This window comes from Gobio gobio (genome assembly GCF_949357685.1).
Source record: "Gobio gobio genome assembly, chromosome: 24".
NCBI classification, from domain to species: domain Eukaryota; kingdom Metazoa; phylum Chordata; class Actinopteri; order Cypriniformes; family Gobionidae; genus Gobio; species Gobio gobio.
In genome coordinates this window covers 8,246,488-8,269,238 of record NC_137120.1, presented here as the reverse complement: position 1 = coordinate 8,269,238, position 22,751 = coordinate 8,246,488, and the positions used below count along the sequence as shown (strand labels likewise).

The 22,751-nt window shown below is 45.1% G+C and overlaps 2 protein-coding genes across 2 annotated transcripts; one reads left to right on the top strand and one right to left on the bottom strand.

Annotated features, from left to right (window-relative positions):
* Nucleotides 1-310: 310 nt before the first annotated feature.
* On the bottom strand, nt 311-2,834 carry LOC307120824 (uncharacterized protein; the record flags this gene model as incomplete). The annotated part of the gene is made up of 5 exons (XM_079807999.1): nt 311-890; nt 1,146-1,457; nt 1,711-2,037; nt 2,649-2,730; nt 2,823-2,834. 5 exons carry the CDS (start codon nt 2,832-2,834, stop codon nt 736-738), a joined length of 888 nt encoding a protein of 295 aa, XP_079664125.1. The 3' UTR covers nt 311-735.
* A 4,645-nt stretch (nt 2,835-7,479) lies between these two features.
* LOC307120305 (CD48 antigen-like) lies at nt 7,480-15,344 on the top strand. The gene is made up of 3 exons (XM_079807285.1): nt 7,480-7,814; nt 7,917-8,222; nt 14,721-15,344. Exons 1-3 carry the CDS (start codon nt 7,526-7,528, stop codon nt 14,873-14,875), a joined length of 750 nt encoding a protein of 249 aa, XP_079663411.1. The 5' UTR covers nt 7,480-7,525; the 3' UTR covers nt 14,876-15,344.
* The last annotated feature ends 7,407 nt before the right edge of the window (nt 15,345-22,751 follow it).

The following is a 22,751-nucleotide window of genomic DNA, read 5'->3' as shown; positions in this document are numbered from 1 at the left end:
GCCACATCATTTTATATACATTAAAATAATATATTGTAAATATTTCGATTTTTTGAGATTATATATCTTCATATTAATAACAGTCTGAGTCTTGAACTGTAAACTCTCAAGTGTTGACTTTCTAAATATATGTTGATTATGTGTCTATTCAGAATGACTTTTGAGCAGCAGCCTTTTTATTTTGCGTATGTAATTTATGCCCTACTTGCCATCAAAACATGGACAAAAAAAGTCACAGGTCAGAACTTTCACTTTCTCTCAGAAGTTAGAATGACCTTCCAGTCTTTGAGACAGAACATCTGTAACGTTTATGAACAACTTTACACTTTTATTACACCCTTAAATTACCATTTAGGCCTATATATGATTCATATATGTATATCAGTTCAAGGTAATATTCAGTTCAATTCTACAGTGATTTATTGGTGTGACAATATTTTTACATTTATATCTGTGTGGTTGCTGCATACAATTATACATCAACATGAAAATAGCAACATAACATAAAATAAGAAAGAATGAAAGTGTAATTAACAAAGGAATGTAAAATAGATGGCAATACAGAATCAACTGAAATATTCAAGAATATTCATCGTTTTGGCCACCAGATGGCCCCAATACACCAGATTCAGGTGATGAACTTTTACAATCCAGTTCTCAGAGAGAATAGAAGCTTCACAATCAATAAACAATTAGACCACACATATTTTAAAACCGCAATATATCACAATATATTTATGACATCTGTTCTGTTTTCTCTGTTTTAGCTCTTGTAGCTCTGACGTCATTGAGCAGAAGAACAGCAGCAGCCGCAGCAGCCACGCCCATCAGCGCAGTGACGACCAATCGGAGCACAGCTTCAACAGAATCACAAGAGTGGGCGTGGACTTCTGAAAAAAGGGAGAAACCAAGAATTAAATTGTGATTTTCAACAAGTAAACTTTTGTCTCTCTCGTAAACTCAAAAAGATATCTGCAAAATCTCATTTTGTGCTTCACAGAAGAAAAATAATGTAAAAACTGTTCAGAAATACACGAGTAAATGATGACAGAAGCTCATTCATCCTTTAAGTCATCTTAAGTTATCAGATAAAATCAACAAATTAATTCAGTGAATAAATGCAACTAATATCATCACTGTCCTACCTGCACATGTGTGGCAGAGTTGAGTGATGTTGGGATGTCTGGTCTGGTGGCTGATGGGATTGTTGAGCACACAGCTGTAGGTGTTTTTATCCTGATATTCCACCTCCAGAGGTAGAGAGAGACTGATGCTGAGATCAGACACACTGATGCTGGACAATAAACTGCTTCCTTTGTACCAGGAGAGAGTCACATGACTCACATTCACAGCTGAACACACCAGTAAACATGATGATGATGATGATGATGATGATGATGATGATGATGATGAAGAACATTGTGAAGAGCTGATGATGACAGGAACAGGCAGACGAGCTGAGAATAATGAGAGTTCAGAAAGTGTTTATTGAAGTGTCAGTGAGCATCTCATAATCTTCATTCCTCTCCATACATTTATATAAAAAAGTTGTTATTATTTACACATATGGAGAAATATCAGAGGAAAATTATGATTATTGAAATGAATTTGAAATAATCAATTATGATTATTAAAAGGATTTAGTCATTTTAATAATTAAGATATGTCTAGTTTAAAGCTAAAAACAGGTGAAAAAAATAATAAACTCACCATAGACAGTGAGACTGAAACTCTTTCTCTCACTGCTGATCTGTAGTTTATAATCTCCAGCATGTTCAGTTGTGATGTTTGTGATGGTCAGAGATCCAGTTTGATCGTCCAGCTTCAGTCTGTGTCTGAATCTCCCATCAGGAACATCATCATATACAGTGATTCTGTCGTCCATTACATTGATCTCAGCTATTAAAGTGTTTTCAGGTCCAAACCTCCACAGAATCAGATCATCATACATCATTTCAGTGAGATCAGAGTTTAGAGAGACTGAATCTCCCTCCATCACTGACACTGACTTCAGTCCGTCTGTATCAGCAAACACACCTGAGGAACACAGAGACAGATGAAGCACGCAGTAGATCAGTTTTGTGACAGCAACACAGACACAGGAGTAGCAGGAGATTAATATATTTTGTGTTGTTATGTTTATTTATCTGGCACTGTAAGCACAATACAGGTGGATCTGTGGGTGGAGCTACAGGAGGATTCATCTTCTGCTCTGGAGAATGAAGGGTTATGGGATGGCAAATAGAGCAAATCTGGTAAAGCGTTTGAAAAACGCCTCACTAATGTTGCACAGAGATGCATACTTTGACTAAAAGGCCCAAATGAGTAGCCTTTATAGCCCTTGACTTTGTATTTGTCCATATGAAAATATATAGTTCTCTCTATATCAAATGTTTCATCATAATTTTCTTTAAATAATAAACCAGAAACTAGTCAACAAACAGTAAACTAAACTTCAGATTCATCAAAAATCATTCAGTGTCGTTTATAAACTGATTCCACTGTTCTTGCTCTATTTTTCATCTCACAGTAAAGTTTCAGTTTGAGCATCTTTCATCTAGGAAATCTGATCTGATCTGTTTTAAATCTCTGTAGGTATATTCAAACTAAAGCAGTGATGTGTTAAAATGAATATGATTATAACTCACCAACCAGACGCCACAAGCAGAACAACACAAACATGATCAGATAGTCGCACTTGTAGTCTGTGAACACGTCAGAGATTGTGAACTAACAGGACAGAGTTAAGATGAGTTAGTGTTGTGTGTGATTCCTCCACCAATAATATTTGAGCACCACCCACTCACTGCACACGTACATACTCTCACATGCATTGGTTTAAAATATTCTATTTTAAATATTCTATTCAATATTATTTTTGCAGCAACAATACATTTCATATGTTTTATCAATGTTTTGCTGTTAAATGTGTGGAATAGTCTTAGGGCGGTCACTAAGGGTTTGAGTGTGTTTTCTCGTGTTGCCATCAGCCGATCACACTCACACACACCACATGTTTGAATAAAGACACACTAATGCAGAAGAGCAGATCAAACCACAACTCTGCACAGAAGTCACTAGAGGTTTCCCACTGAGCTGCTCGAGACTTCTAGAGAATCACATTCACGAACGGGTTCTTGTGTGCTTTGCTTTATTATAGTTAAAGATTAATTCAATTCTCTGAATATGCTTTGAAACCTGCTGCTCAAAAGATCACATTCATTAACCATTTCAATCGACCGGCAGATTAATCTGAAAACACTGTTCTGTCATTTCTCTTCTGCATAAAAAAAAAGACAAAGTCTTTCAGAACAAATTCACTTCTCCATGCACTAGTCCTGTAGGTGTCGCTAAACACCATTCGTTTGTTGAACACTGAAACAGAAGAAGAGGTATTTCTGCCTACGTCATCCATGGGACTCCTCGGTAAAGACTAGGTGCGTCTCAATGGGCTCCCTAGTTCAGTAGTCAGGGCACTGATCAGGGAGTCAGCCCATTGACTAATGTTGACTACCATTGACTACTGAACTAGGGAGCCGAATGAGAATCACCCTAGAAGGGATACAGATACAGGCACTGGGCATGCGCACACCAATATTGTACCATTTAATTAATGTATTTGCATTATTGTAAGGGTAGGTTTAGGGTTGGGGTATAGGTGTAGGCGTTAATAAAACACAATCTGGTAAGTAGCACATTTATTTATTAATCATGAGATTTTGCATCACTTCCGGCTGTTGCTGTATCCATTCTAGCCACAACCGACATCCTCGCTTACTTGCTAGTAAGTGAAAGTAGTAAAGGGCAAGCAACACACACACACATGCCTCATTTCCTGTTGTCTTAGCTCTGCCTTTCAAGAATGGGAATCAAAAGAATCAATATTTGTAAATCTGAATTTCCATGATCACTCAAGCAGTTAGAAAATTGGAATGAATGCAATAAACTATAAATATATTGTTTTTATATGTATCATCAACGTTTGTAAATGAGTAGTTTGATATTTCTCCATTGTTTTTAATTCGATCATGCTGTTTGCAATGCTTCATGGGATTGTAGTTCTTTCAACCACTAAAGCTGTTAAGTACACAGTCTTGTACCCTTGTACTTTTTTCCGGTTTTAAAAAACGTTTTTGCTTCAAATCAAAGTTTGTAGTGTTGTGATTCACCTCGTAGCCGATTGGCTTGTTTCATGGGTTATAACTCTTTAACGAAGACTTTTTAAAAATCCATTCCGGAAAAATTAATGGAAAAAATACTTACGGTATTACGTATACCAACACCACTGAAAAAGGGGAGGGAGCTGTTGCACTCTATTTTATATGTTGTGCATATGTTTTTAAGATCCCTCATGGTGATTATGTGATCATCATAAGTAGCCAACATGACCTGATGATCACATTTTCTCTTTGCCATAATAAATGTGTCCTATAAACACACAGTCACAGCAGCCAGAGAAAAGTCAAGGGTCAAGAGCCCAACTAAAGCACAAAAGACTGATCACCATAATGGCGACTTTTCATTACATTTTCAATAAAATATCACACGGATCATATACCATTCTTAATTAAAATTAAAATTAAATTAATAATAATAATAATAATAATAATAATACCTCCAATTTGACAAATGCAAAAAAAAAAAAAACCTTATGGTGCTCATACTTTATGTTCTTAATTGGCCACAGGAAAAAATATTCTATACAATAAAGTATGACAAAAAAAATAAAGCCTCAATTTGTGCACAGATTCAATATATTTTAACAGATAATCACTTAATATATAATTTAGTTCACCACATCATGACAGAAATATTACAAACAAGACAACACTCCGTAATCTCCATCATGCGTTTATGAACAACAAAATATTGTTATCTAACGTTATTTAAAAAAAAAAATATTGCTTATTGTACATTGTGATATCTTATGCATGTATAAACTGACTTAATTTAAGTATTCATTTAAGTATATAAGTATTTTTATTAAATGTTTTACATATCAATCCGATCAACATCCATGTGAAAATAAATCTTATTTAATAAATTGATGGTCTGAAACTGCTGCTGCTGCGGTTCTGCAGCTGGATATCTCTTGTTGGGACGGCTCAATAACTGCTGCTTATATGCGCCTCGAAATAATGATCGACACGGCTGAATGATTAGACATCCCAAACCTATATTTGAAACTTCATGAGCCCTGCACAAACTTAACTATTGTTATCAATTATGCAAAAGTAACTCTAGCCTGTGAATGTGTGTGATGATGCATACCCTAATGCATTTGCTATAAAAAGCTTCAGTGAGAAAGACAAAGCATGTTCACAACTGATGTGCAAACAGGCCTGAATGTTTCGAACTAGAACTAATTACAAGGTAAAAAAAAAAAAATTCACCCAAACTTTTTTTTTTTTTTTTTTTTTAAACCACATTCTGTTTAAACAGACCCATAGAAAACCACAATGTGTGTTTCCTCTAACTTAGAGAGTGAATGCGATTCACTCTCAGAAAAAAAGTTACAAAAGCTGTCACTGGGGCAGTACCATAAGGTACAAAAACTAAAATGTACTAAAATGTGCTATTTAGGAGTAAATAAGGAACAAAGATGTACCTTTTCGCTTTTGTATAGGGTACTTCCCCGGTGACAGCTTTGTACTTTTTTGTGTTCAGTGCGACCATCAGCTCAGTTTGTGTGTCAAAGCGAAACTTCTGTGGTCACATTTATTTACAAAGAAATGTAGTTTGACCAGATGGATGGAAAACCTGCGTATTATTGGAGACGAGTTGATGTGTGTGTCAGTCGTTTGTGGGTAAAGAGTGTCTTTATTTCCTCTCCTGTTAATATGAACCTCTCGATCAGACTTCCTTTTCACAAAAACAGCTTTACAGACACTTGATGTTTCAGAAACAGTCCAATACACACACACACAAAAAAAGATTCAGGCCCTTCATAGATATGACACGTTTAAATTCTGTTCACTTTACTTAAACATATCTAATTTTGTCACAACTTAATTTAATTGTGTTCAATCAACCTAATATATTTAAAATGGAGGTTTACTTAATTAATTTGTGTTAAAACTACATGAAATATTTGTGTTGACATAACTAACTGGGCAGTGGATCTGTCGTTCCCAGCATGCTTTGCAAGGGACTCTATTAGGAGAGTAAATTTAGGGATTAGAGTATTATTTATGTGTTTTACAGTAAAAAGGGAAAAGATGTTGTTAGTTAATGTTAGTGTTTAATGTTCAGCTATGTTGGACATTTAGAGGAGTTTCTGTAATGTTTTTGAACTTTGTGGTTACCATTATGCTGAAGAGTGGCGCCTGTGCTTAGCCTGTGGGTACTCAGTGATTTAAGCTAATGTCAGGAGTTACACCAACCTTTTCTTATATTATCATTATATACATAGTGTATGATGATGAATGAAACTGCTTATAATTGATTTTACAATTAACAAGTTTGACAAGTTTAACAAAGGAATGTATTTGATAAAATTGAGTTGGACCAATGAGTTCTTTTTTTGAGTGTATTCACAGATAATACAGGATTCTTACCCATCACACATCACTTGGGGACTCATACTTCACATAATATATATTAAAATATATATTAATTCCACAACACGTATACTTCCTATTCTGGAATATATAAACACTGCCACAAAATAAATACTGCATGAAAAATGCAAAAAAGAAAATATGCTGCGATCATTTTAATAACTGCATATGTTACAGTATGTCACTAGCAAGCCTTAATGAATGCTATATATCGTGACAGTAATATATAGTGTGTGGTCACTGAAAGATGGGGGAGGATCCACACACACACACACACACTAGATTAATATCACACTTCAGAGATTTGTATTATGTTAAAGAGCTCAAAGAAAATGGTTCATGTGGGCGTTTTGTTCAGCTTGTGTTTGTGGCGAAGGTTTGGTAAGTGTTTTTATATCAATGTTTTTATTGATTTAGTTCAGGATTTGCCTCTTATATACAGAGTAATATGATGGATTTGTTATTTCCAGATAAAAGATACTCTGAATTCGAGCAGGTAAATCACTGTAAGATCTCGTTTGGATTCAGATCTCTCATCACAGATCATCACATTATGAACAGATCCAATCCGCCACACATACTCTTCAAATCTGAATATCCCAGTAAAATATTTAAAGCAAATATACACCTCGTTTTACCATCTTGAGGCAGAAAATTCTTCTAAATTCTTTTTTGTGTGGCGCAACATCAGGAAACAAACGATTCAGAATCACTAATTACAAAGGCAATGTATATAAATAGTATTACGGTTCTCTTCAACCGTCAGTTATTCTCATTTCTTCCGCTTGTTGATTTCTCTTTTCATTTAGTTTTTCTTTTGTCTGTGCTACTCGTCTGTTTGTTCTTCCTTTTTTTAAAAAACAGTTGCAAACTACTGATACCAACATCAATGTAGCTTTAATCTACAAACTCTGTGTTCTTCAGGTGTGTTTGCTGATACAGATGAACTGAAGTCAGTGTCAGTGATGGAGGGAGATTCAGTCTCTCTAAACTCTGATCTTACTGAAATGATGGATGCAGATCTGATTATGTGGAGGTTTGGAACTAAAAACACTTTAATAGCTCAAATTGATGTAACAGCCGACAGCATGACTGTATATGATGATGTTCCTGACGGGAGATTCAGAGACAGACTGAAGCTGGATCATCAAACTGGATCTCTGACCATCACAAACACCACAACTGAACATGCTGGAGATTATCAACTAGAGATGATCAGAAATCCAAGCAAGAGTTTCAGTCTCACTGTACATCGTGAGTTTGAAATTACTTTATTTTGTTTGTTATAGCTTTAAAGTATGATGCATCCTAAATATTACAATTTTACACAGTATGAATTATTCTCATCTTTCTCAGCTCATCTGCCTGTTCCTGTCATCAGCAGAGACTGTTCTTCATCATCATCATCATCATCATCATCATCATCATCATCATCATGTTCACTGGTGTGTTCAGTGGTGAATGTGAGTCATGTGACTCTCTCCTGGTACAAAGGAAACAGTTATTTGTCCAGCATCAGTGTGTCTGATCTCAGCATCAGTCTCTCTCTACCTCTGGAGGTGGAATATCAGGATAAAAACACCTACAGCTGTGTGCTCAACAATCCCATCAGCAACCAGACCAGACATCCCAACATCACTCAACTCTGCCACACATGTGCAGGTACGACAGTGACGGTATTACTTCCATTTATTCACTGAATTCATTTGTTGATTTTATCGAGACTGATAACTTAAGATGACTTAAAGGATGAATGAGCTTCTGTCATCATTTACTCGTGTTTCCCTTTCAAGGGAATTTGCGCTGCGTCAAGCGCTGCGGGAACGCCTCTGCGTTTGCGTCATGAAGCACTCGTAAAATCAGTCCAATGGCGTGACAGGACGTCATAGGCGGGTGACGTCAGCGACCAGGAAACTATAAAGCACCCCTGAACCAAACAGTGTCAGCTTCTGTGTCTTCACAAGCGCTCCATGTGAAATCGTTTGTCCTATATATCAAAGTGTGTGTGTGTCTCTCTAAAGCAAATATAATGGCGAATCAACAACAGTTCAGACAGTGTGTTTCTCCCTGCCCCCGTTACATCACGGGTGGGGATACACATCTGCTGTGTGTTGTATGTCTGGGATCGGAGCATGCACAGTCAGCTCTCGAGGGAGCTGACTGTGAGCACTGTGAAAAGCTCCCCATGAGAACTCTCCGATCCCGCCGAGCGCTCTTTGAGGAGGGCGCTTCGGCTCGCGTTCCCCAGGGTGCAGGTCCCGCTGCTGCTGAGGCACAGCGAAGGCTTATGTCCTGGGGATCGCAGAGGGATCTAGCGGAGGGGTTAGAGACGGGTGATCCCCTATCTCTGCCTTTACCCGCTAGATCTGACGCTTCAGCTGCCGAGTTAAGGCCCATTTATACTTCTGCGTCGAGTGTACGCCGTAGTGTACGCCGTAGGCTACGCGCGTAGCCGACGCCGTCGTGAGCATTTATACTTCTGCGCTGTTGTCTGCGTCAATGTGCAATTCCACATGCAGACGCTAGGAGGCAGTGTCCTCGGGCATGTTGGTGTAATCAAGACAACAGCCGAAGAAGAAGCAGCTTGATGTGTAGAATCTGTACATTCATGTCGGAATATCAGCAGCAGTGAGAGAGCGGCTTTTCTTGCAGCTTGAGTTGTTGTATCTAATACAAATTTAGCATCTCTAGTTGATTAGTAAAGTTAAATAAGGCGATCTGGCGCTGGAATGCATTTGTGAAACTATGCGGAGCTCGTGGCCGCTGTTTTCAGCAGCGGTGGCTCAGCAAGCGATTGTTGTTGCGGAGACTTCATTCACGAAATATACCCTAATGTGTCCCTGTTCTTGATATACAATTACTGATTAACATCTTTGGTTTTAATGAGAAAATAAATAAACTATATTCAGCGGATCTATGTATTTATTTACTACCATAAAGAATCGCTGGACTGCAAAATAGTGTGTTATAGCAGACGTAAGGAATTATCATCCAATTTCTGGACACACACACACTCCTATCGCAGATTTTTTTATTTATTTATTGACCTGAGGGAAGGGTTCTGGCAGACCAATCACAGCGCTTGCGGTCCGCGTAGAATTGACGCGTTGTTACATTTTTGGAGAGGTGCGCGTCAGGGTACGGCGTAGGGTACGGCGTAACCAACGCGTCTATGCGTAGGGTACGCCGTACCCTCTGCGTGCACTCGACGCAGAAGTATAAATTGGCCTTTAGAAGCACGCGCTGCGGTTTCTTCTGCTCGCGCTGAAGCGCAGGCTCAGCATCATTCCAGCTCTGAGGAGTTGGATGTGGTGAGCCTGGATTATTTAGATGAGGTTTCGCCGCCTCATTCACACGCTAATGAGGAGCTGTTGGAGGTTGTGACTCGCGCTGTTGCCAGGCTACAAATAGACTGGCCAGCCGAGACGCAGGTGGTTCGTCAGCCGAGTAAATTAGACGAACGCTTCCTGCCGTCTACATCGCAACCTCCAAAGCGGGGCTTGCCGTTTTTTCCTGATCTCCACACCGAGGTGTCGAGATCATGGATTAAACCGGCATCATTTCGTCCATTTAACCCTACAACTGCTGCATATTCCAACATTGTGGGGTTGAAAAAGCATGGTTATGCGGCGATGCCTCGGGTAGAAGAGACGCTCGCGAGCTATCTCTCTCCCGGGTCTGCATCATCGCTAAAAGCCCCGCAGCTGCCCACTAAGCCGGTTAGAACAACGTCGGCTTTAGTGGGTAGGGCATACTCGGCAGCAGGTCAGGCGGCCACCTGTTTACACACTACACTCTAAAAAAAAAAAGGTTCTATATTGCACCAAAAATGGTTCTTGGCTCGTAATCATAGGGGAACCTTTTTTAGTGCTATATAGCACCAATTTTGGTGCTTCAGTGGTTCTTCAGCGGTTCTTCAGAGGTTCTTCAGCGGTTCTTCAGAGGTTCTTCACCGGTTCTTTGACTAAGGTGCTATATAGCACCTCTGAAGAACCGCTGAAGAACCACTGAAGCACCAAAATTGGTGCTATATAGCACTAAAAAAGGTTCCCCTATGATTACGAGCCTTTTTTTTTTGAGTGTATGGCGGTGCTTCAAGCATACCAGGCTGACCTGCTGAAAGACATTGATGACGAATGTGTAGAAGTGGGGAGAGAAACGATCGCGGAGATCAGGAGAGCTGCAGATTTGTCTCTTCGGGCTACCAAGGAGACGGCCAAATCCATCTGCCGTTCTATGGCAGCCCTGGTAGCCACGGAGAGACATTTGTGGCTGAATTTATCAGACATCACAGAGAAAGATAAAAAATTTCTGTTAGATTCTCTCCCCTGCTGGCCTCTTCGGCGACTCAGTTAATGCGGTCGTCGAGAGGTTCCAAGAGTCAAAAAAGCAGGCGGCGGCGTTTCAGAGGTTTCTCCCCAGAAAGTCTCATGTCTCTGGGGCTGCTGGGCGGGAGCAGCCCCACCCGAGTACGTCCTCCTCATACAGAGCGCAACAAAAAGAGAGTGTTGCTACCCGCGCTCCCCCACAGAGAGACTGTGGGCCGGGGCAGCGCTCTCAGCCGAGGTCTTCCCGAGGTAGAGCGGATCTGAGGACCGTCCTTATCTCTAGGAAGGCCTCGGCGAAGAAGTCCTGACGCCAAGGGTGTCAGGCTTCTGATGGCAGTCCCCTCCAAGGGGAAGCAGTGTGCCGAGGCACCCGTCTCCTCTCGGTGCCATCAGGGGGCCGTTCTGCCAACCCTGCCACCTCTGGTGCTTCAGGGCGCAGCGGTTCTCGGCGAGCGCATATCTCCACGTCCGCCCGGAAACGTAGCGGCGCGGGGATGCTCGCTCCCTCCAAGGAGGGCTCAAAGTGGGTCAGTTCGGTTGCTTCCTGCCGGCGCGCCGTTTCAGGACACCAAACTGCCCACACAACAAAATCCAGAGGCCAGCCTCGGGAGGCTGGTTCCCTTAGTAGATTTTCTGGCAGCGTGGAAACTTCTGCCAAATATCTCAGAGTGTGTCCTGCGTACTATAGAAAAAGGGTACAGAATACAATTCGGGTCACACCCACCCAAGTTCAACGGGGTACTACCCACAGTAGTAAACTCCGAGCAGGCTCTGGTAATGGAACAAGAGGTACAGACTCTTCTGCGGAAAGAGGCTATAGAAAGGGTCCCTCCCCACAGCAGAGAGTCGGGGTTTTACAGCCGGTACTTCATAGTTCCGAAGAAGGATGGAGGACTGCGTCCTATTCTGGATCTGCGCCAGTTAAATCGGGCGGTAAAAAAGCTAAGATTCAAAATGCTTACGCTAAAACAGATCGTGTGTCAGTTCAGTCCAGGGACTGGTGTGTCACAATAGACCTGAAAGACGCATACTTCCATGTCTCCATCCTTCCTCAACACAGGAAGTTCCTCAGGTTTGCTTTCGGGGGCGAGGCATTCCAATATCGGGTTCTTCCATTCGGCCTAGCACTATCACCCCGCACCTTCACAAAATGCGTGGATGCAGCTTTGGCTCCGCTGAGACTCCAGGGCATTCGCGTGCTGAACTACATCGACGACTGGCTAATCTTAGCAGAGTCGGAACAGCTAGCGGCTCAGTTCCAGAGACTGCTGGGTTTGATGGCAGCAGCGTCCAACGTGATACCTTTTGGCCTGCTGTACATGAGACCCTTACAGTGGTGGCTCAAGACCAAGGGATTCTCCCCGAGGGGAAATCCGTTTCGCATGATCAAGGTCACGCGGCGATGCCTACGTGCCTTAGTCATGTGGAAAGATCCTTGGTTCTTGTCCCAGTGTCCGGTGCTGGGGGCTCCTTGTCGTCGCTTAACGCTAACGACGGATGCATCTCTCACCGGCTGGGGGGCGACCATGAGTGGTCGCTCAGCTCAAGGTTTGTGGAGCGACCATCAGCTCTCCTGGCATATAAACCAGTTGGAGCTGATGGCCGTGTTCCTGGCGCTCAGGCACTTTCTCCCAGACCTGAGGGGCCATCATGTGTTGGTTCGCTCAGACAACACATCGGTGGTCTCCTATATAAATCGCCAGGGGTGGCTACGCTCGCGCCGGCTTTGGAAGTTGGCTCATCGAGTCTTAGTTTGGGCCCAGGGCAATCTGTTATCGCTACGAGCAGTATACATTCCGGGGTATCTGAACACGACGGCAGACTCCCTGTCGAGGCAGGGAGTGGTGCCAGGGAATTGGAGACTCCACCCCGAGGTGGTGGAGCTCCTATGGAACCGCTTCGGTCAGGCTCAGGTGGATTTGTTTGCGTCTCAAGAGACAACGCACTGTCCCCTATTTTATTCCCTCACACATCCAGCCCCTCTGGGGTTGGATGCCATGGTGCAGACGTGGCCGAGCCTGCGCCTGTACGCCTTTCCCCCTCTGGCATTAATACCAGGAGTGCTGGAGAGAGTACGCCGGGACGGGGTTCGTCTGTTGCTAATAGCCCCGTTCTGGCCGGGCCGAGTATGGCTTTCAGGCATTGTGTCCCTTCTAGAGGGTTCCCCGTGGGAGATTCCCATCAGGAGGGACCTTCTCTCCCAGGTGTCGGGGTCGATTCTGCACCTGAGGCCGGAGTTATGGAAACTGTGGGCCTGGCCCCTGAGGGGGATCAGTTCACAGACTCAGGTCTCTCTGCCGAGGTAGTGGAGACCATGTTGCACTCCAGAGCTCCTTCTACGAGGAGGCTGTATGCCCTTAAATGGAGAGTCTTTGTTGCATGGTGTTCCAACCATTCTCTAAATCCAGTTAACTGCCAAGTCAACTCAGTGCTGGATTTCCTACAAGAGAAGTTCTCTTCGGGTTTATCCCCTTCCACCTTGGAAGGTTTACGTGTCGGCAATATCTGCCTATCACGTTCATCTGGATAGTGCATCGGTGGGGAGACACCCATGGGTTACTCGCTTCCTTCGTGGTACTCTGAGGCTAAGGCCTGCGGCACGCTCGAGGGTGCCGACCTGGGATCTGGCCGTGGTGCTAGAAGGTCTAGCATTGGCCCCCTTTGAGCCGATCGAGGAGGTGCCAGAGAAATTTCTAACACTAAAAACTGTATTTCTCTTGGCTATTTCTTCTCTGAAGAGAGTAGGGGATTTGCAAGCATTGTCTGTTGCCCCTTCCTGTCTTGAGTTTGCGCCAGGTATGGTGAAAGTATTCTTGTTTCCAAAAGAAGGATATGTCCCCAAAGTTCCCACGAACGTGGCAGGTCCTATAATGCTGCAGGCCTTCTCTCCGCCTCCCTTTCACAATTCAGACCAGGAGAAATTAAATCTGCTCTGCCCAGTGAGGGCACTAGATGCTTATGTCCACAGAGCTGTCCTGTGGCGAAAATCTGAGCAACTGTTCGTCTGTTTCGGGTCTCCAAATAAAGGGAAACCCGCATCTAAGCAAACGCTAAGCAAGTGGATAGTCGAGGCTATTTCACTCGCATATGAGTCGGCCGGCCAACCTTCACCACTAAAGGTCCGAGCCCACTCTACTCGGAGTATGGCTGCCTCTTTGGCTCTTCTGTCAGGAGTCTCCCTGCAGGAGGTGTGTGATGCGGCAGGGTGGTCCTCTCCGCACACTTTTGTGAGGTTTTACAACCTAGATGTAGCCTCTACTCCAGGTTCTCGGGTGCTTGTAGCTTAAATGTGCGCTACGACTTCACATGTACGGGCACTTGAGAATTATGGCGGCGTGGGTATTGAGTTCCCGCAGCGCTTGGCGCAGCGCGAGTTCCCTTGAAAGGGAACGTCTCAGGTTACGCATGTAACCATGGTTCCCTGAGAGGGAACGAGACGCTGGGTCGCTTTGCCATACTCCCGGCATGCCCGTGACCGACTTGTTCGACTTTTTCAGAAGCTGACACTGTTTGGTTCAGGGGTGCTTTATAGTTTCCTGGTCGCTGACGTCACCCGCCTATGACGTCCTGTCACGCCATTGGACTGATTTTACGAGTGCTTCATGACGCAAACGCAGAGGCGTTCCCGCAGCGCTTGACGCAGCGTCTCGTTCCCTCTCAGGGAACCATGGTTACATGCGTAACCTGAGACGATTTCTGAACAGTTTTTACATCATTTTTCTTCTGTGAAGCACAAATTGAGATTTTGCAGGTATATTTTTGAGTGTACGACAGAGACAAAAGTTTACTTGATGAAATCACAATTCAATTATTGATTGCTCCCTTTTTTCAGAAGTCCACACCCACTCATGTGATTCTGCTGAAGCTGTGCTCCGATTGGTCGTCACTGCGCTGATGGGCGTGGCTGCTGCGGCTGCTGCTGTTCTTCTGCTCAATGACGTCAGAGCTACAAGAGCTAAAACAGAGAAAACAGAACAGATGTCATAAATATATTGGGATATATTGCAGTTTTAAAATATGTGTGGTCTAACTGTTTATTGATTGTGAAGCTTTGCTTACCTATTCTCTCTGAGAACTGGATTGTAAAAGTTCATCACCTGAATCTGGTGTATTGGGGCCATCTGGTGGCAAAAACTATGAATATTCTTGAATATTTCATGTGATTCTGTAATGGCATCTATTTTACATTCCTTTTTTAATTACACTTTCATTCTTTCTTAATGTATGTTATGTTGATGTATAATTGTATGCAGCAACCCCACAGATATAAATGTAAAATATTGTTGCAACAATAAATCACTGTAGAATTGAACATCCCAACATCACTCAACTCTGCCACACATGTGCAGGTACAGCAGTGCTGATATATGTGATTGTTTTTTTCCTTCCCACAATGAAAGTTGCTGTTGATTCAAACTGTGAAAGCCCCAAATAAATCCTCATATTTCTTTTCTTTAAACATTGCTGTTTTTAATCATATTATTTACAGTACCTGTATTTGTGTCAGTGTCAGCTTGTTGAAAATAACTATTTTATCATTGGCTATTTTCTTTTTCAGAAGTCCACATCCACTGTTGTGGTTTTACCGAAGATGTGATCCGATTGGTCGTCTCTGCTCTGGTGGGCGTGGCTACAGTGGATGTTCTGGTTTATGACATCAGATCCACAAGAGGAGGAGACATATGAAAGATCAGGGGCCGTTTCAGTAAGGAGGTTCAACAAACTCTGAGTTTAAACCTGAACTCTGAGTTGACTTACTCTGAGATGGGAAACTCTGAGTTTTGGGTTTCAGAACAGCTGAATTGAGGTAGTTCAATCAACTCTGAGTAACTGACTCTGAGTTAAGCACATGCACTCCAACTATGAAAAGCCACGATCAATGGAGCTCCGAAATTACGATTCACCATGGCAACAGCACCCAACAAAAAGATGTTTGCATACTTCCGGGTCAATTTGTAAGTTTAATTCTTAATTATTTTAATTAAGTTTAATTTTCATGGTATCCAAAAGGCAAAAAAAGAATGTGGCAGCAGCTAAAAATGAAAAATAAAAACATAATTCAATCAGGTAAAACTTTAAGCATAAAATGTTCATGGGTGTTGGTTTAATGACTTTACAAACATTTGACATATTAATTAAATATCATTCAGTGTCCAAAGTGCAGCAGCTTTTCCCACATAGACCCTTTTCACAGTGATGACGTGTTTTAATGGTCATCAATATCGTAAATCCTGCAACGTTTTTTGTATTATTTTTATTTTTTTTAATGTATGTACATTTATAACACTAATACTTTGTATTATATTTTGCATCAAATTACAAAAAACAAGTTACCGCTGCTGTGAGAGTGTTTCTAATACAGTGTCTATGGGAGTGATGGTGAAAAATTACATCTTTCTCTCTTTCCACTTCCGCTATCAAACTCACTCTATTTTTTCCCTCTTTTTGAAAGTTGTTAAATCACTATTGTGGAGTTTTTCTTTTGCTATTTGAGCAAATAGGTACACAAAAAATATATATTCAATTTATTCTTTCATTCACCGCTATAAAAGTTAACCCTATGACGACTTCCGTTCTGAGAAACCCAGAAATGTGAAAAGGGTCTATGCTCTTTTCACATAATGAAATGTTCTCCAATCCCACCTGTTACATTTATTAATTAGGGTAATGACATTAACATTTGACTTCTACTCAGGCCAGCCAAACACCAGCACCACTGACAGATGAAGAGGAGATGGAGGAAGAATATTAACATCCAACAGGAAAAAGAATAAAGTATTTGTAGGAAATAAAGATGACTATAAAAAATGTAAATAAATGTATTTAACAGCTGTGGTGGTGGTTATGGCATATATCTTGTACTACCATCTGGCAGCATCCTTCCATTCCATACAGTAATCCGTTTTCAGAAAGTGTGATGATGGGAATATGAGTGTCATCAATGCGTCCAACCACTGGAAATCCTAGAGGAAATTCTAAATATCAGGATACTTCTAGAGGTTAATCAAGTGAACGTCAGGATCCTTCCTGTATAAAAGGACATGCCATTTTTGTCAGTTTGACAGTGTCCCCATGATGAAAATATAAGCAATGAATGAATGTTCCTCCACTGCAAAGAATGCTTTTCTCACTATATATTTTTGTCAAGTGGCAGATCATTTAATTTGTTTTAAGTAAACTTCGCTTACTTTAGATTTAGATTACATTTATAATTTGTTGATATTTGTACTTGAAATACGACCAAAATACTTAGTAAAAAAGCATTTGTGCAGTTTGAATGAATGAATAAACTATTTAAACACAGCTGGCGCTTTAAAAAAGGGGTGGTGACTGAAAGAAACTCTGGGTTTACCAAAGAAAACCTGCTCCTGACCAGGTTAGGTTCACTGAGTAAGTTACCCTGGTAACTGACTCTGAGTATAAGTTGCTTTCTCGGGTTTGACATACCTCCCATTCTGAAACTGAAAACCCAGAGTTCCCTTTCGAAAGGGAACTCGCACTGCGTCAGCTTTTGCTTACGCTATGGGGAACGCCTCCGGCGTGACAGGTGCCTGAAATCACAATACCAAAACGTCAATCCTATTGACCGGCGACAGCCTATGATGTCATCAAGGTGCGACCAGGAAGTATATAAGGGCGCCTTGCCAACATGACAGTATCTCTTCGTCTTCAGTGACTGTTTTGCCTGTTATCGCATTTGAAGAAAAGCGTCAACAAGGAATGAAGTGTGCCAAGAAGCAGCGCCACTTCCGCAAGTGTGTGGATCCCTGTACCAGGTACCTTACACCTGATGACACGCACACACTTTGTGTATACTGCCTGGGGGAAGAGCACGCACGGGATGTTCTCGAGGGAGCATCCTGTGCGAACTGCGAGCGTTTTCCCATGAGAACGCTCCGCTCTCGTCTGGCTCTCTTCTCGAGGAGAGAGAGCTCAGCAGCTGGGAACGGCCCCGCTCGTGCTGAGGCTGAGCGGCGGCTTCAGACCTGGGGTTCCCAGCTGGATCTGGCTCGTCGTCTGGAGACCGGTGTAGTGTTGGCAGACAACGAGCCAGATCGCGAGGGGCAGACCTCGGAGGAGGAGCAGGATTTGAGTTCCTCCCCCTCGTCTGCTGCTTTTCCATTTGAGCAGAGGATGGTTGAGGAGGCGAATGAAGCGCCTGAGGCTGAGGCTTCTCAACCATCCTGTCCCATGTATGGGGAGCTGTTGGAGGTCATGGAGCGTGCTGCAGGTAGACTGCAGCTGCCCTGGCAGCGCGTTAGGAGAGATGACGTGCGTCCGAGTAGGTTGGACGACCGTTATCTCCCCGCCCATGACCAACCAGCTCCCGGGAGTCTTCCATTCTTTCCTGATCTCCACCAAGAGATCGCGAAAGGATGGAAGAAACCTTATTCAGCCCGTATCCATCGACATCAGCGGGCTAATTTCGCTGATGTCGAGGGATTGCCCGAGGCTGGATATGTGGCGTTGCCGCCCGTAGACGAGGCGTTTGCGAACTACCTCGCCTCCGGGCAGCTATCGACATTAAGGACTCCCACCCTGCCGTCTGAACCTCTCAGGACGACCGCGCGCTTGAACGGCAGGGCATACATGTCGGCGGGTCATGCCGGGGCAGCCTTACACACGATGGCAGTGTTACAGGCTTGCCAGGCAGACCTGCTGGGGGACCTCGATCAGGGGGTGGGACTAACCCCTGAGGCGGTAGCCGAGCTGCGCCGGGCCACGGATCTGTCTCTCCGGGCCACCAAGCAAACTGCTTTCGCCATCGGTCGCTCGATGGCGGCGATGGTGGCCACGGAGAGACATCTGTGGCTCAACCTGGCGGACATCGGGGGGAAAGAAAGAATCTTTCTCCTTGATGCCCCAGTATCGCCCTCTGAGCTTTTCGGCACCTCCGTAGAAGCGGTGGTGGGAAAGTTCAGAGAGGCGAGGGCGCGCTCGGCGGCATTTAGGACATGTATACCGCGGAGGTCCGGGACAGCGCCCAGGCGGTCGGGTGTCCCTCTCCCGTCTCAGTCTGAGGGCTGGAGACAGGAGCAGCGAGCCAGCGTTGCCTCTCGAGCGCCCCCGCCGCGGAGGAGCGGGGCGCTGAGGGGGCGGGACACCCGCAACCGGAAGAGGAGGGAAGCCGGGGCTGGCAACCGACAGCGTAGGCAGCAGACTCCGCCCCCGAGGGCGCGGAGATGAATGCTGTTTTTCCCTTACACTGACTTTTCCCCGGGCGCTTTTACATCAGGCCGGTGGGCCTATGATGAGCAGGAAATGTAAGATTCTGACGGCCCGCCTGGTTTGTTTGTTGAAGTGCCCCCCTCAGGGCGGCGGGCGGATACTAGCTTAAAAAAAAAAAAAGAAAAGGCTGGTTTGACGCGCCGCTAGGAGCGATTGGTGAGTCCCCTCTATGAGGGCGAAACATTTTCAAAACTATGTTTTTCAGGACTTTTGAACCGTCGCTCCCCTGAGAGGGTGCTGGGGAAAACTTCTGGATCGTCGCGGGATTTCGCAGGGCCTGCAGCTCCCCGTGAGTAAGCTAAGAACGATCTTCTTTGCAACATTATGTGGTTGTGTGTGTATGCCTCACTTTTGCTAGTTGAGTCTTGCTGCCTCTCCGTGTTATTTTTCCCACTATGTGGGTGATTAATTCGCGCTCTTGCCCGAGGGCTTGTAGTGTAGAGGGCTAGCTGTGTTTTCCTAGCGTAGAAGTGGGAAGTAGCTGAAGACCGGGTACGCGCTAATGCGCGAGCTGTAGTAAGATCTGCGCCCAGCTCTGCGGGGCTTTGGAAAAAGGGGTTTCGGGGCCTCAGTGTGTAATATTAGAGGTGACAATATTTCTTTTCCGAGCCCTGAGTGGATCTAGTGCGGTCTTACGTCGCACCACTTGGCCTAGGCTTTGTCAAGGATGGGGGCGTTCCCTTTTATGAGGGTTGTTCGCCCCTGACCTGTCTTTTGATATAAGAACATGGCGTGGTTTATGCATCCTTGTTTCAGCCTCCTCTTGTTACAGAGTCGTCCGGCCAAGGCCCACCCCCTTCTCTGCGTTCTGGGGTTACGAGTAACGCAGTCGGGGTGTTGCAGCAGACAGCGACTTTGCCAGTGGTCGTGGGGCGGAGTGAAGCGTCTTTCGCTGGTTTGCGATCAGACTTTATCTGCCGTTTCCGCCTTTCAGAGCTTGGTGGCCGCCATCTTTTGGCGGCCCCCGGCCTCTTCCTGGAGGATGTTCGGCCGGTGGGTTCTATATTTTCTAAAAAGAAAAGGTATTGTTTCACCCTTGCTCTATGTCTCTGCTCCACCTCCTTAGGGCTCGGGTTGAACTGAACATCGGATAAACCTCTGTGGAGGTTCTGGTCGGATGCTCCCCTGAGGCCCGAGCATTGCCAATGGCTGACGCCCTCGCACTTATGGTTGGCCGCTGCATGGAAAGTAGGACAGCCGCCCCGAGGCAGGTGACGTAAGTTGTACTCCCCTCGCTTTAGAGGGTCTTTGTTTAAGCACTTTCGCTGAGTACACTGCTGTTGGCAATGTGATTAGGTCCATGTTTGTAGGCGCTGCCCGAGAGACTGCGCCGTCCTGGGGGCCCTAGGACACGGCGATGCAGTTGTCCCTAGCTGCCTCTGGGATGGAGCCAGCCCCAGGGCGTAGGAGCCAGCTGGTTGTTAGTAGCCAGCTTGGGCAGTCTGGGCAGTTGGACTTCAGAACAGGTAGTAGGCGTCAACTGGCCTCCCTGCAAGGAAGTCTCGACGCCGTGGCCCACGAGTGGGCCCTGGAGGATTTTCTCCACTGGTGTTGACATCAGCAGTAACTTCGTCAGCTAGTCTCCTTGGGGATGAGTCCCCAGGTGTGATCTGGATTTCCAGGCTTTGTCAGCAGCAGACAGCTGCCGCCAGCCCAGGCGCAGCAGCCAGCCTTCTTTAAGGCCGCCCTGAGGGGTAGGCTCCCGGTTGGGTTACCTTCGCTCAGGTGGTAGGCCCGATTGGCCTCCCTGAGGGCCTGCTGTGGTCAGCAAGCGCTGCCTGGTCTTCCCCGAGGGGGCACTACTGGCATTAAGTCCCTCGACGGCTGGTACAAACTGCTAGTAGGCACTGGATGGCTAGCACGAGTGCTAGTAGGTAGTAGGCCACAACTGGCCTCCTTGAGTGCAGCCGCTGAGGCGGTGACCATGGAGTGCTATGAGTAGCACATTCTGGCTATGGGCGGCATGTTCTGTCATCAGGTGGAGGCCCCTCTCGGCCTCCCTGAGGAACGAGTTCCCTGGGTGGGAACGCACAACTGGCTTTACGCTGACAGCTAGTGGTCACCCGCTATCAGGCGCCGGTCTCTGGCCGTTCGCGAGACCTGGAGGCGGTGCTCTTACCCTAGCACGACGAGACGTTACTGCTGCTATGCAGTCCCCACGGGAGGGGTCTTTCATAGTTTGCCTACTGCATGGTTACCTACCAGGCAGGCTTATGAGCTCCTCTCGAATGAGGGTCTACTATGAGCTTACGGCCGCTTGGCGCTGGTTAAGGGTTGTAGGCCCCTCGGGGCCTCCCTGGCATAATCAGCCTGTAAGGCCTCTGGCCTCCTAAGCACGTTTTAAAGTAGGTGCTTGGTAGATCCGAGGATCGAGCGGCTAAACTCCCCTCGCTAGCAAGGGTTATATAGCACTTCGCTGAGAGCTGCTCTCCGGGATAACCCGTCTCTGAGATCTGGCTAGTGGATGTCACTGCCTTTTTTGCAGCACCCTAGCGGGATGCCTCTTCGGAGGCGAGTACCAGAGGCTCTGTACTGTACAGACAGGGTTGACCGTATTACGTGTCCCACATTAGTCTGGGTCACCTGGTCAGGTCTCCCTGGTGGCATTCGGTGAGAACCTCCCGAATAGTGACTGGCATAGGGTTCCCTCGTAGTTCCCTTGCCACGTTCCCTTAAAGGAACCCCTTCTAAGTCGAATGGGCTGGTTCCAGGCCTTCGAGCAGGGCCTGGGAAGGACCTCATGTGTGTGAAGGTTCCTTCTTGGGCGATAGCTTGGGCTATGACCGTAGGGAGCGCTGTCACTGACAGCCTAATGTGACCAGAAGGGGAGTGGTTCAGGCATCTCAGTAGAATTTGCTTGTCTTGACAGTTGTCACTGCCAGTGGGCATGCACTCCCGTCGGCATGGCGGCGTTGGTATATCGTTCCCCATAGCGTAAGCAAAAGCTGACGCAGTGCGAGTTCCCTTTCGAAAGGGAACGTCTCAGGTTACGAATGTAACCATTGTTCCCTGAGAACAGGGAACGAGACACTGCGTCGCTTTGCCATGCCGCAGGGCTTGCCTGCTGAAAACAGTCCCTTCAGACGATTTGATACTGTCATGTTGGCAAGGCGCCCTTATATACTTCCTGGTCACACCTTGATGACATTATAGGCTGTCGCCGGTCAATAGGATTGACGTTTTGGTATTGTGATTTCAGGCACCTGTCACGCCGGAGGCGTTCCCCATAGCGTAAGCAAAAGCTGACGCAGTGTCTCGTTCCCTGTTCTCAGGGAACAATGGTTACATTCGTAACCTGAGACGTTTCCCTTATTTCAGGGTTAACATACTCAGAGTTTTCACTTAACCTCCTTTCTGAAACGGGCCCCAGTTGAAGAACAAGCCACAACCTCCTGCGGTCTCTCTTGAAGCCAACACAGAAGTGACTTAAACTCAATTCATCGACTGGCTGCTAGAGACAGGCTCCAAAAGAAAGTCAAATCTGTATCTACCTCATGTTTCACGAGTTCACACTTACAAATAAGTTGGATAGATTCAGTTGGTAAACATATTTGGCGTGCTGTCCGGGGAGAGGGCTTTGAGCTTGGTAATGTGGCCCGAACTCAGAGTAAAAATGCTCTCTGTTGCAGTCACA

What these genes read in the sequence shown, in the direction of transcription:
- LOC307120305 (XM_079807285.1), top strand. Translation starts at nt 7,526, where the DNA reads ATGGAGGGAGATTCAGTCTCTCTAAACTCTGATCTTACTGAAATGATG. An exon ending in TTTCAGTCTCACTGTACATC is followed by an intron (nt 7,815 to 7,916) that starts GTGAGTTTGAAA and finishes CATCTTTCTCAG; the next exon opens with CTCATCTGCCTGTTCCTGTC. An exon ending in ACTCTGCCACACATGTGCAG is followed by an intron (nt 8,223 to 14,720) that starts GTACGACAGTGA and finishes CCCTTTTTTCAG; the next exon opens with AAGTCCACACCCACTCATGT.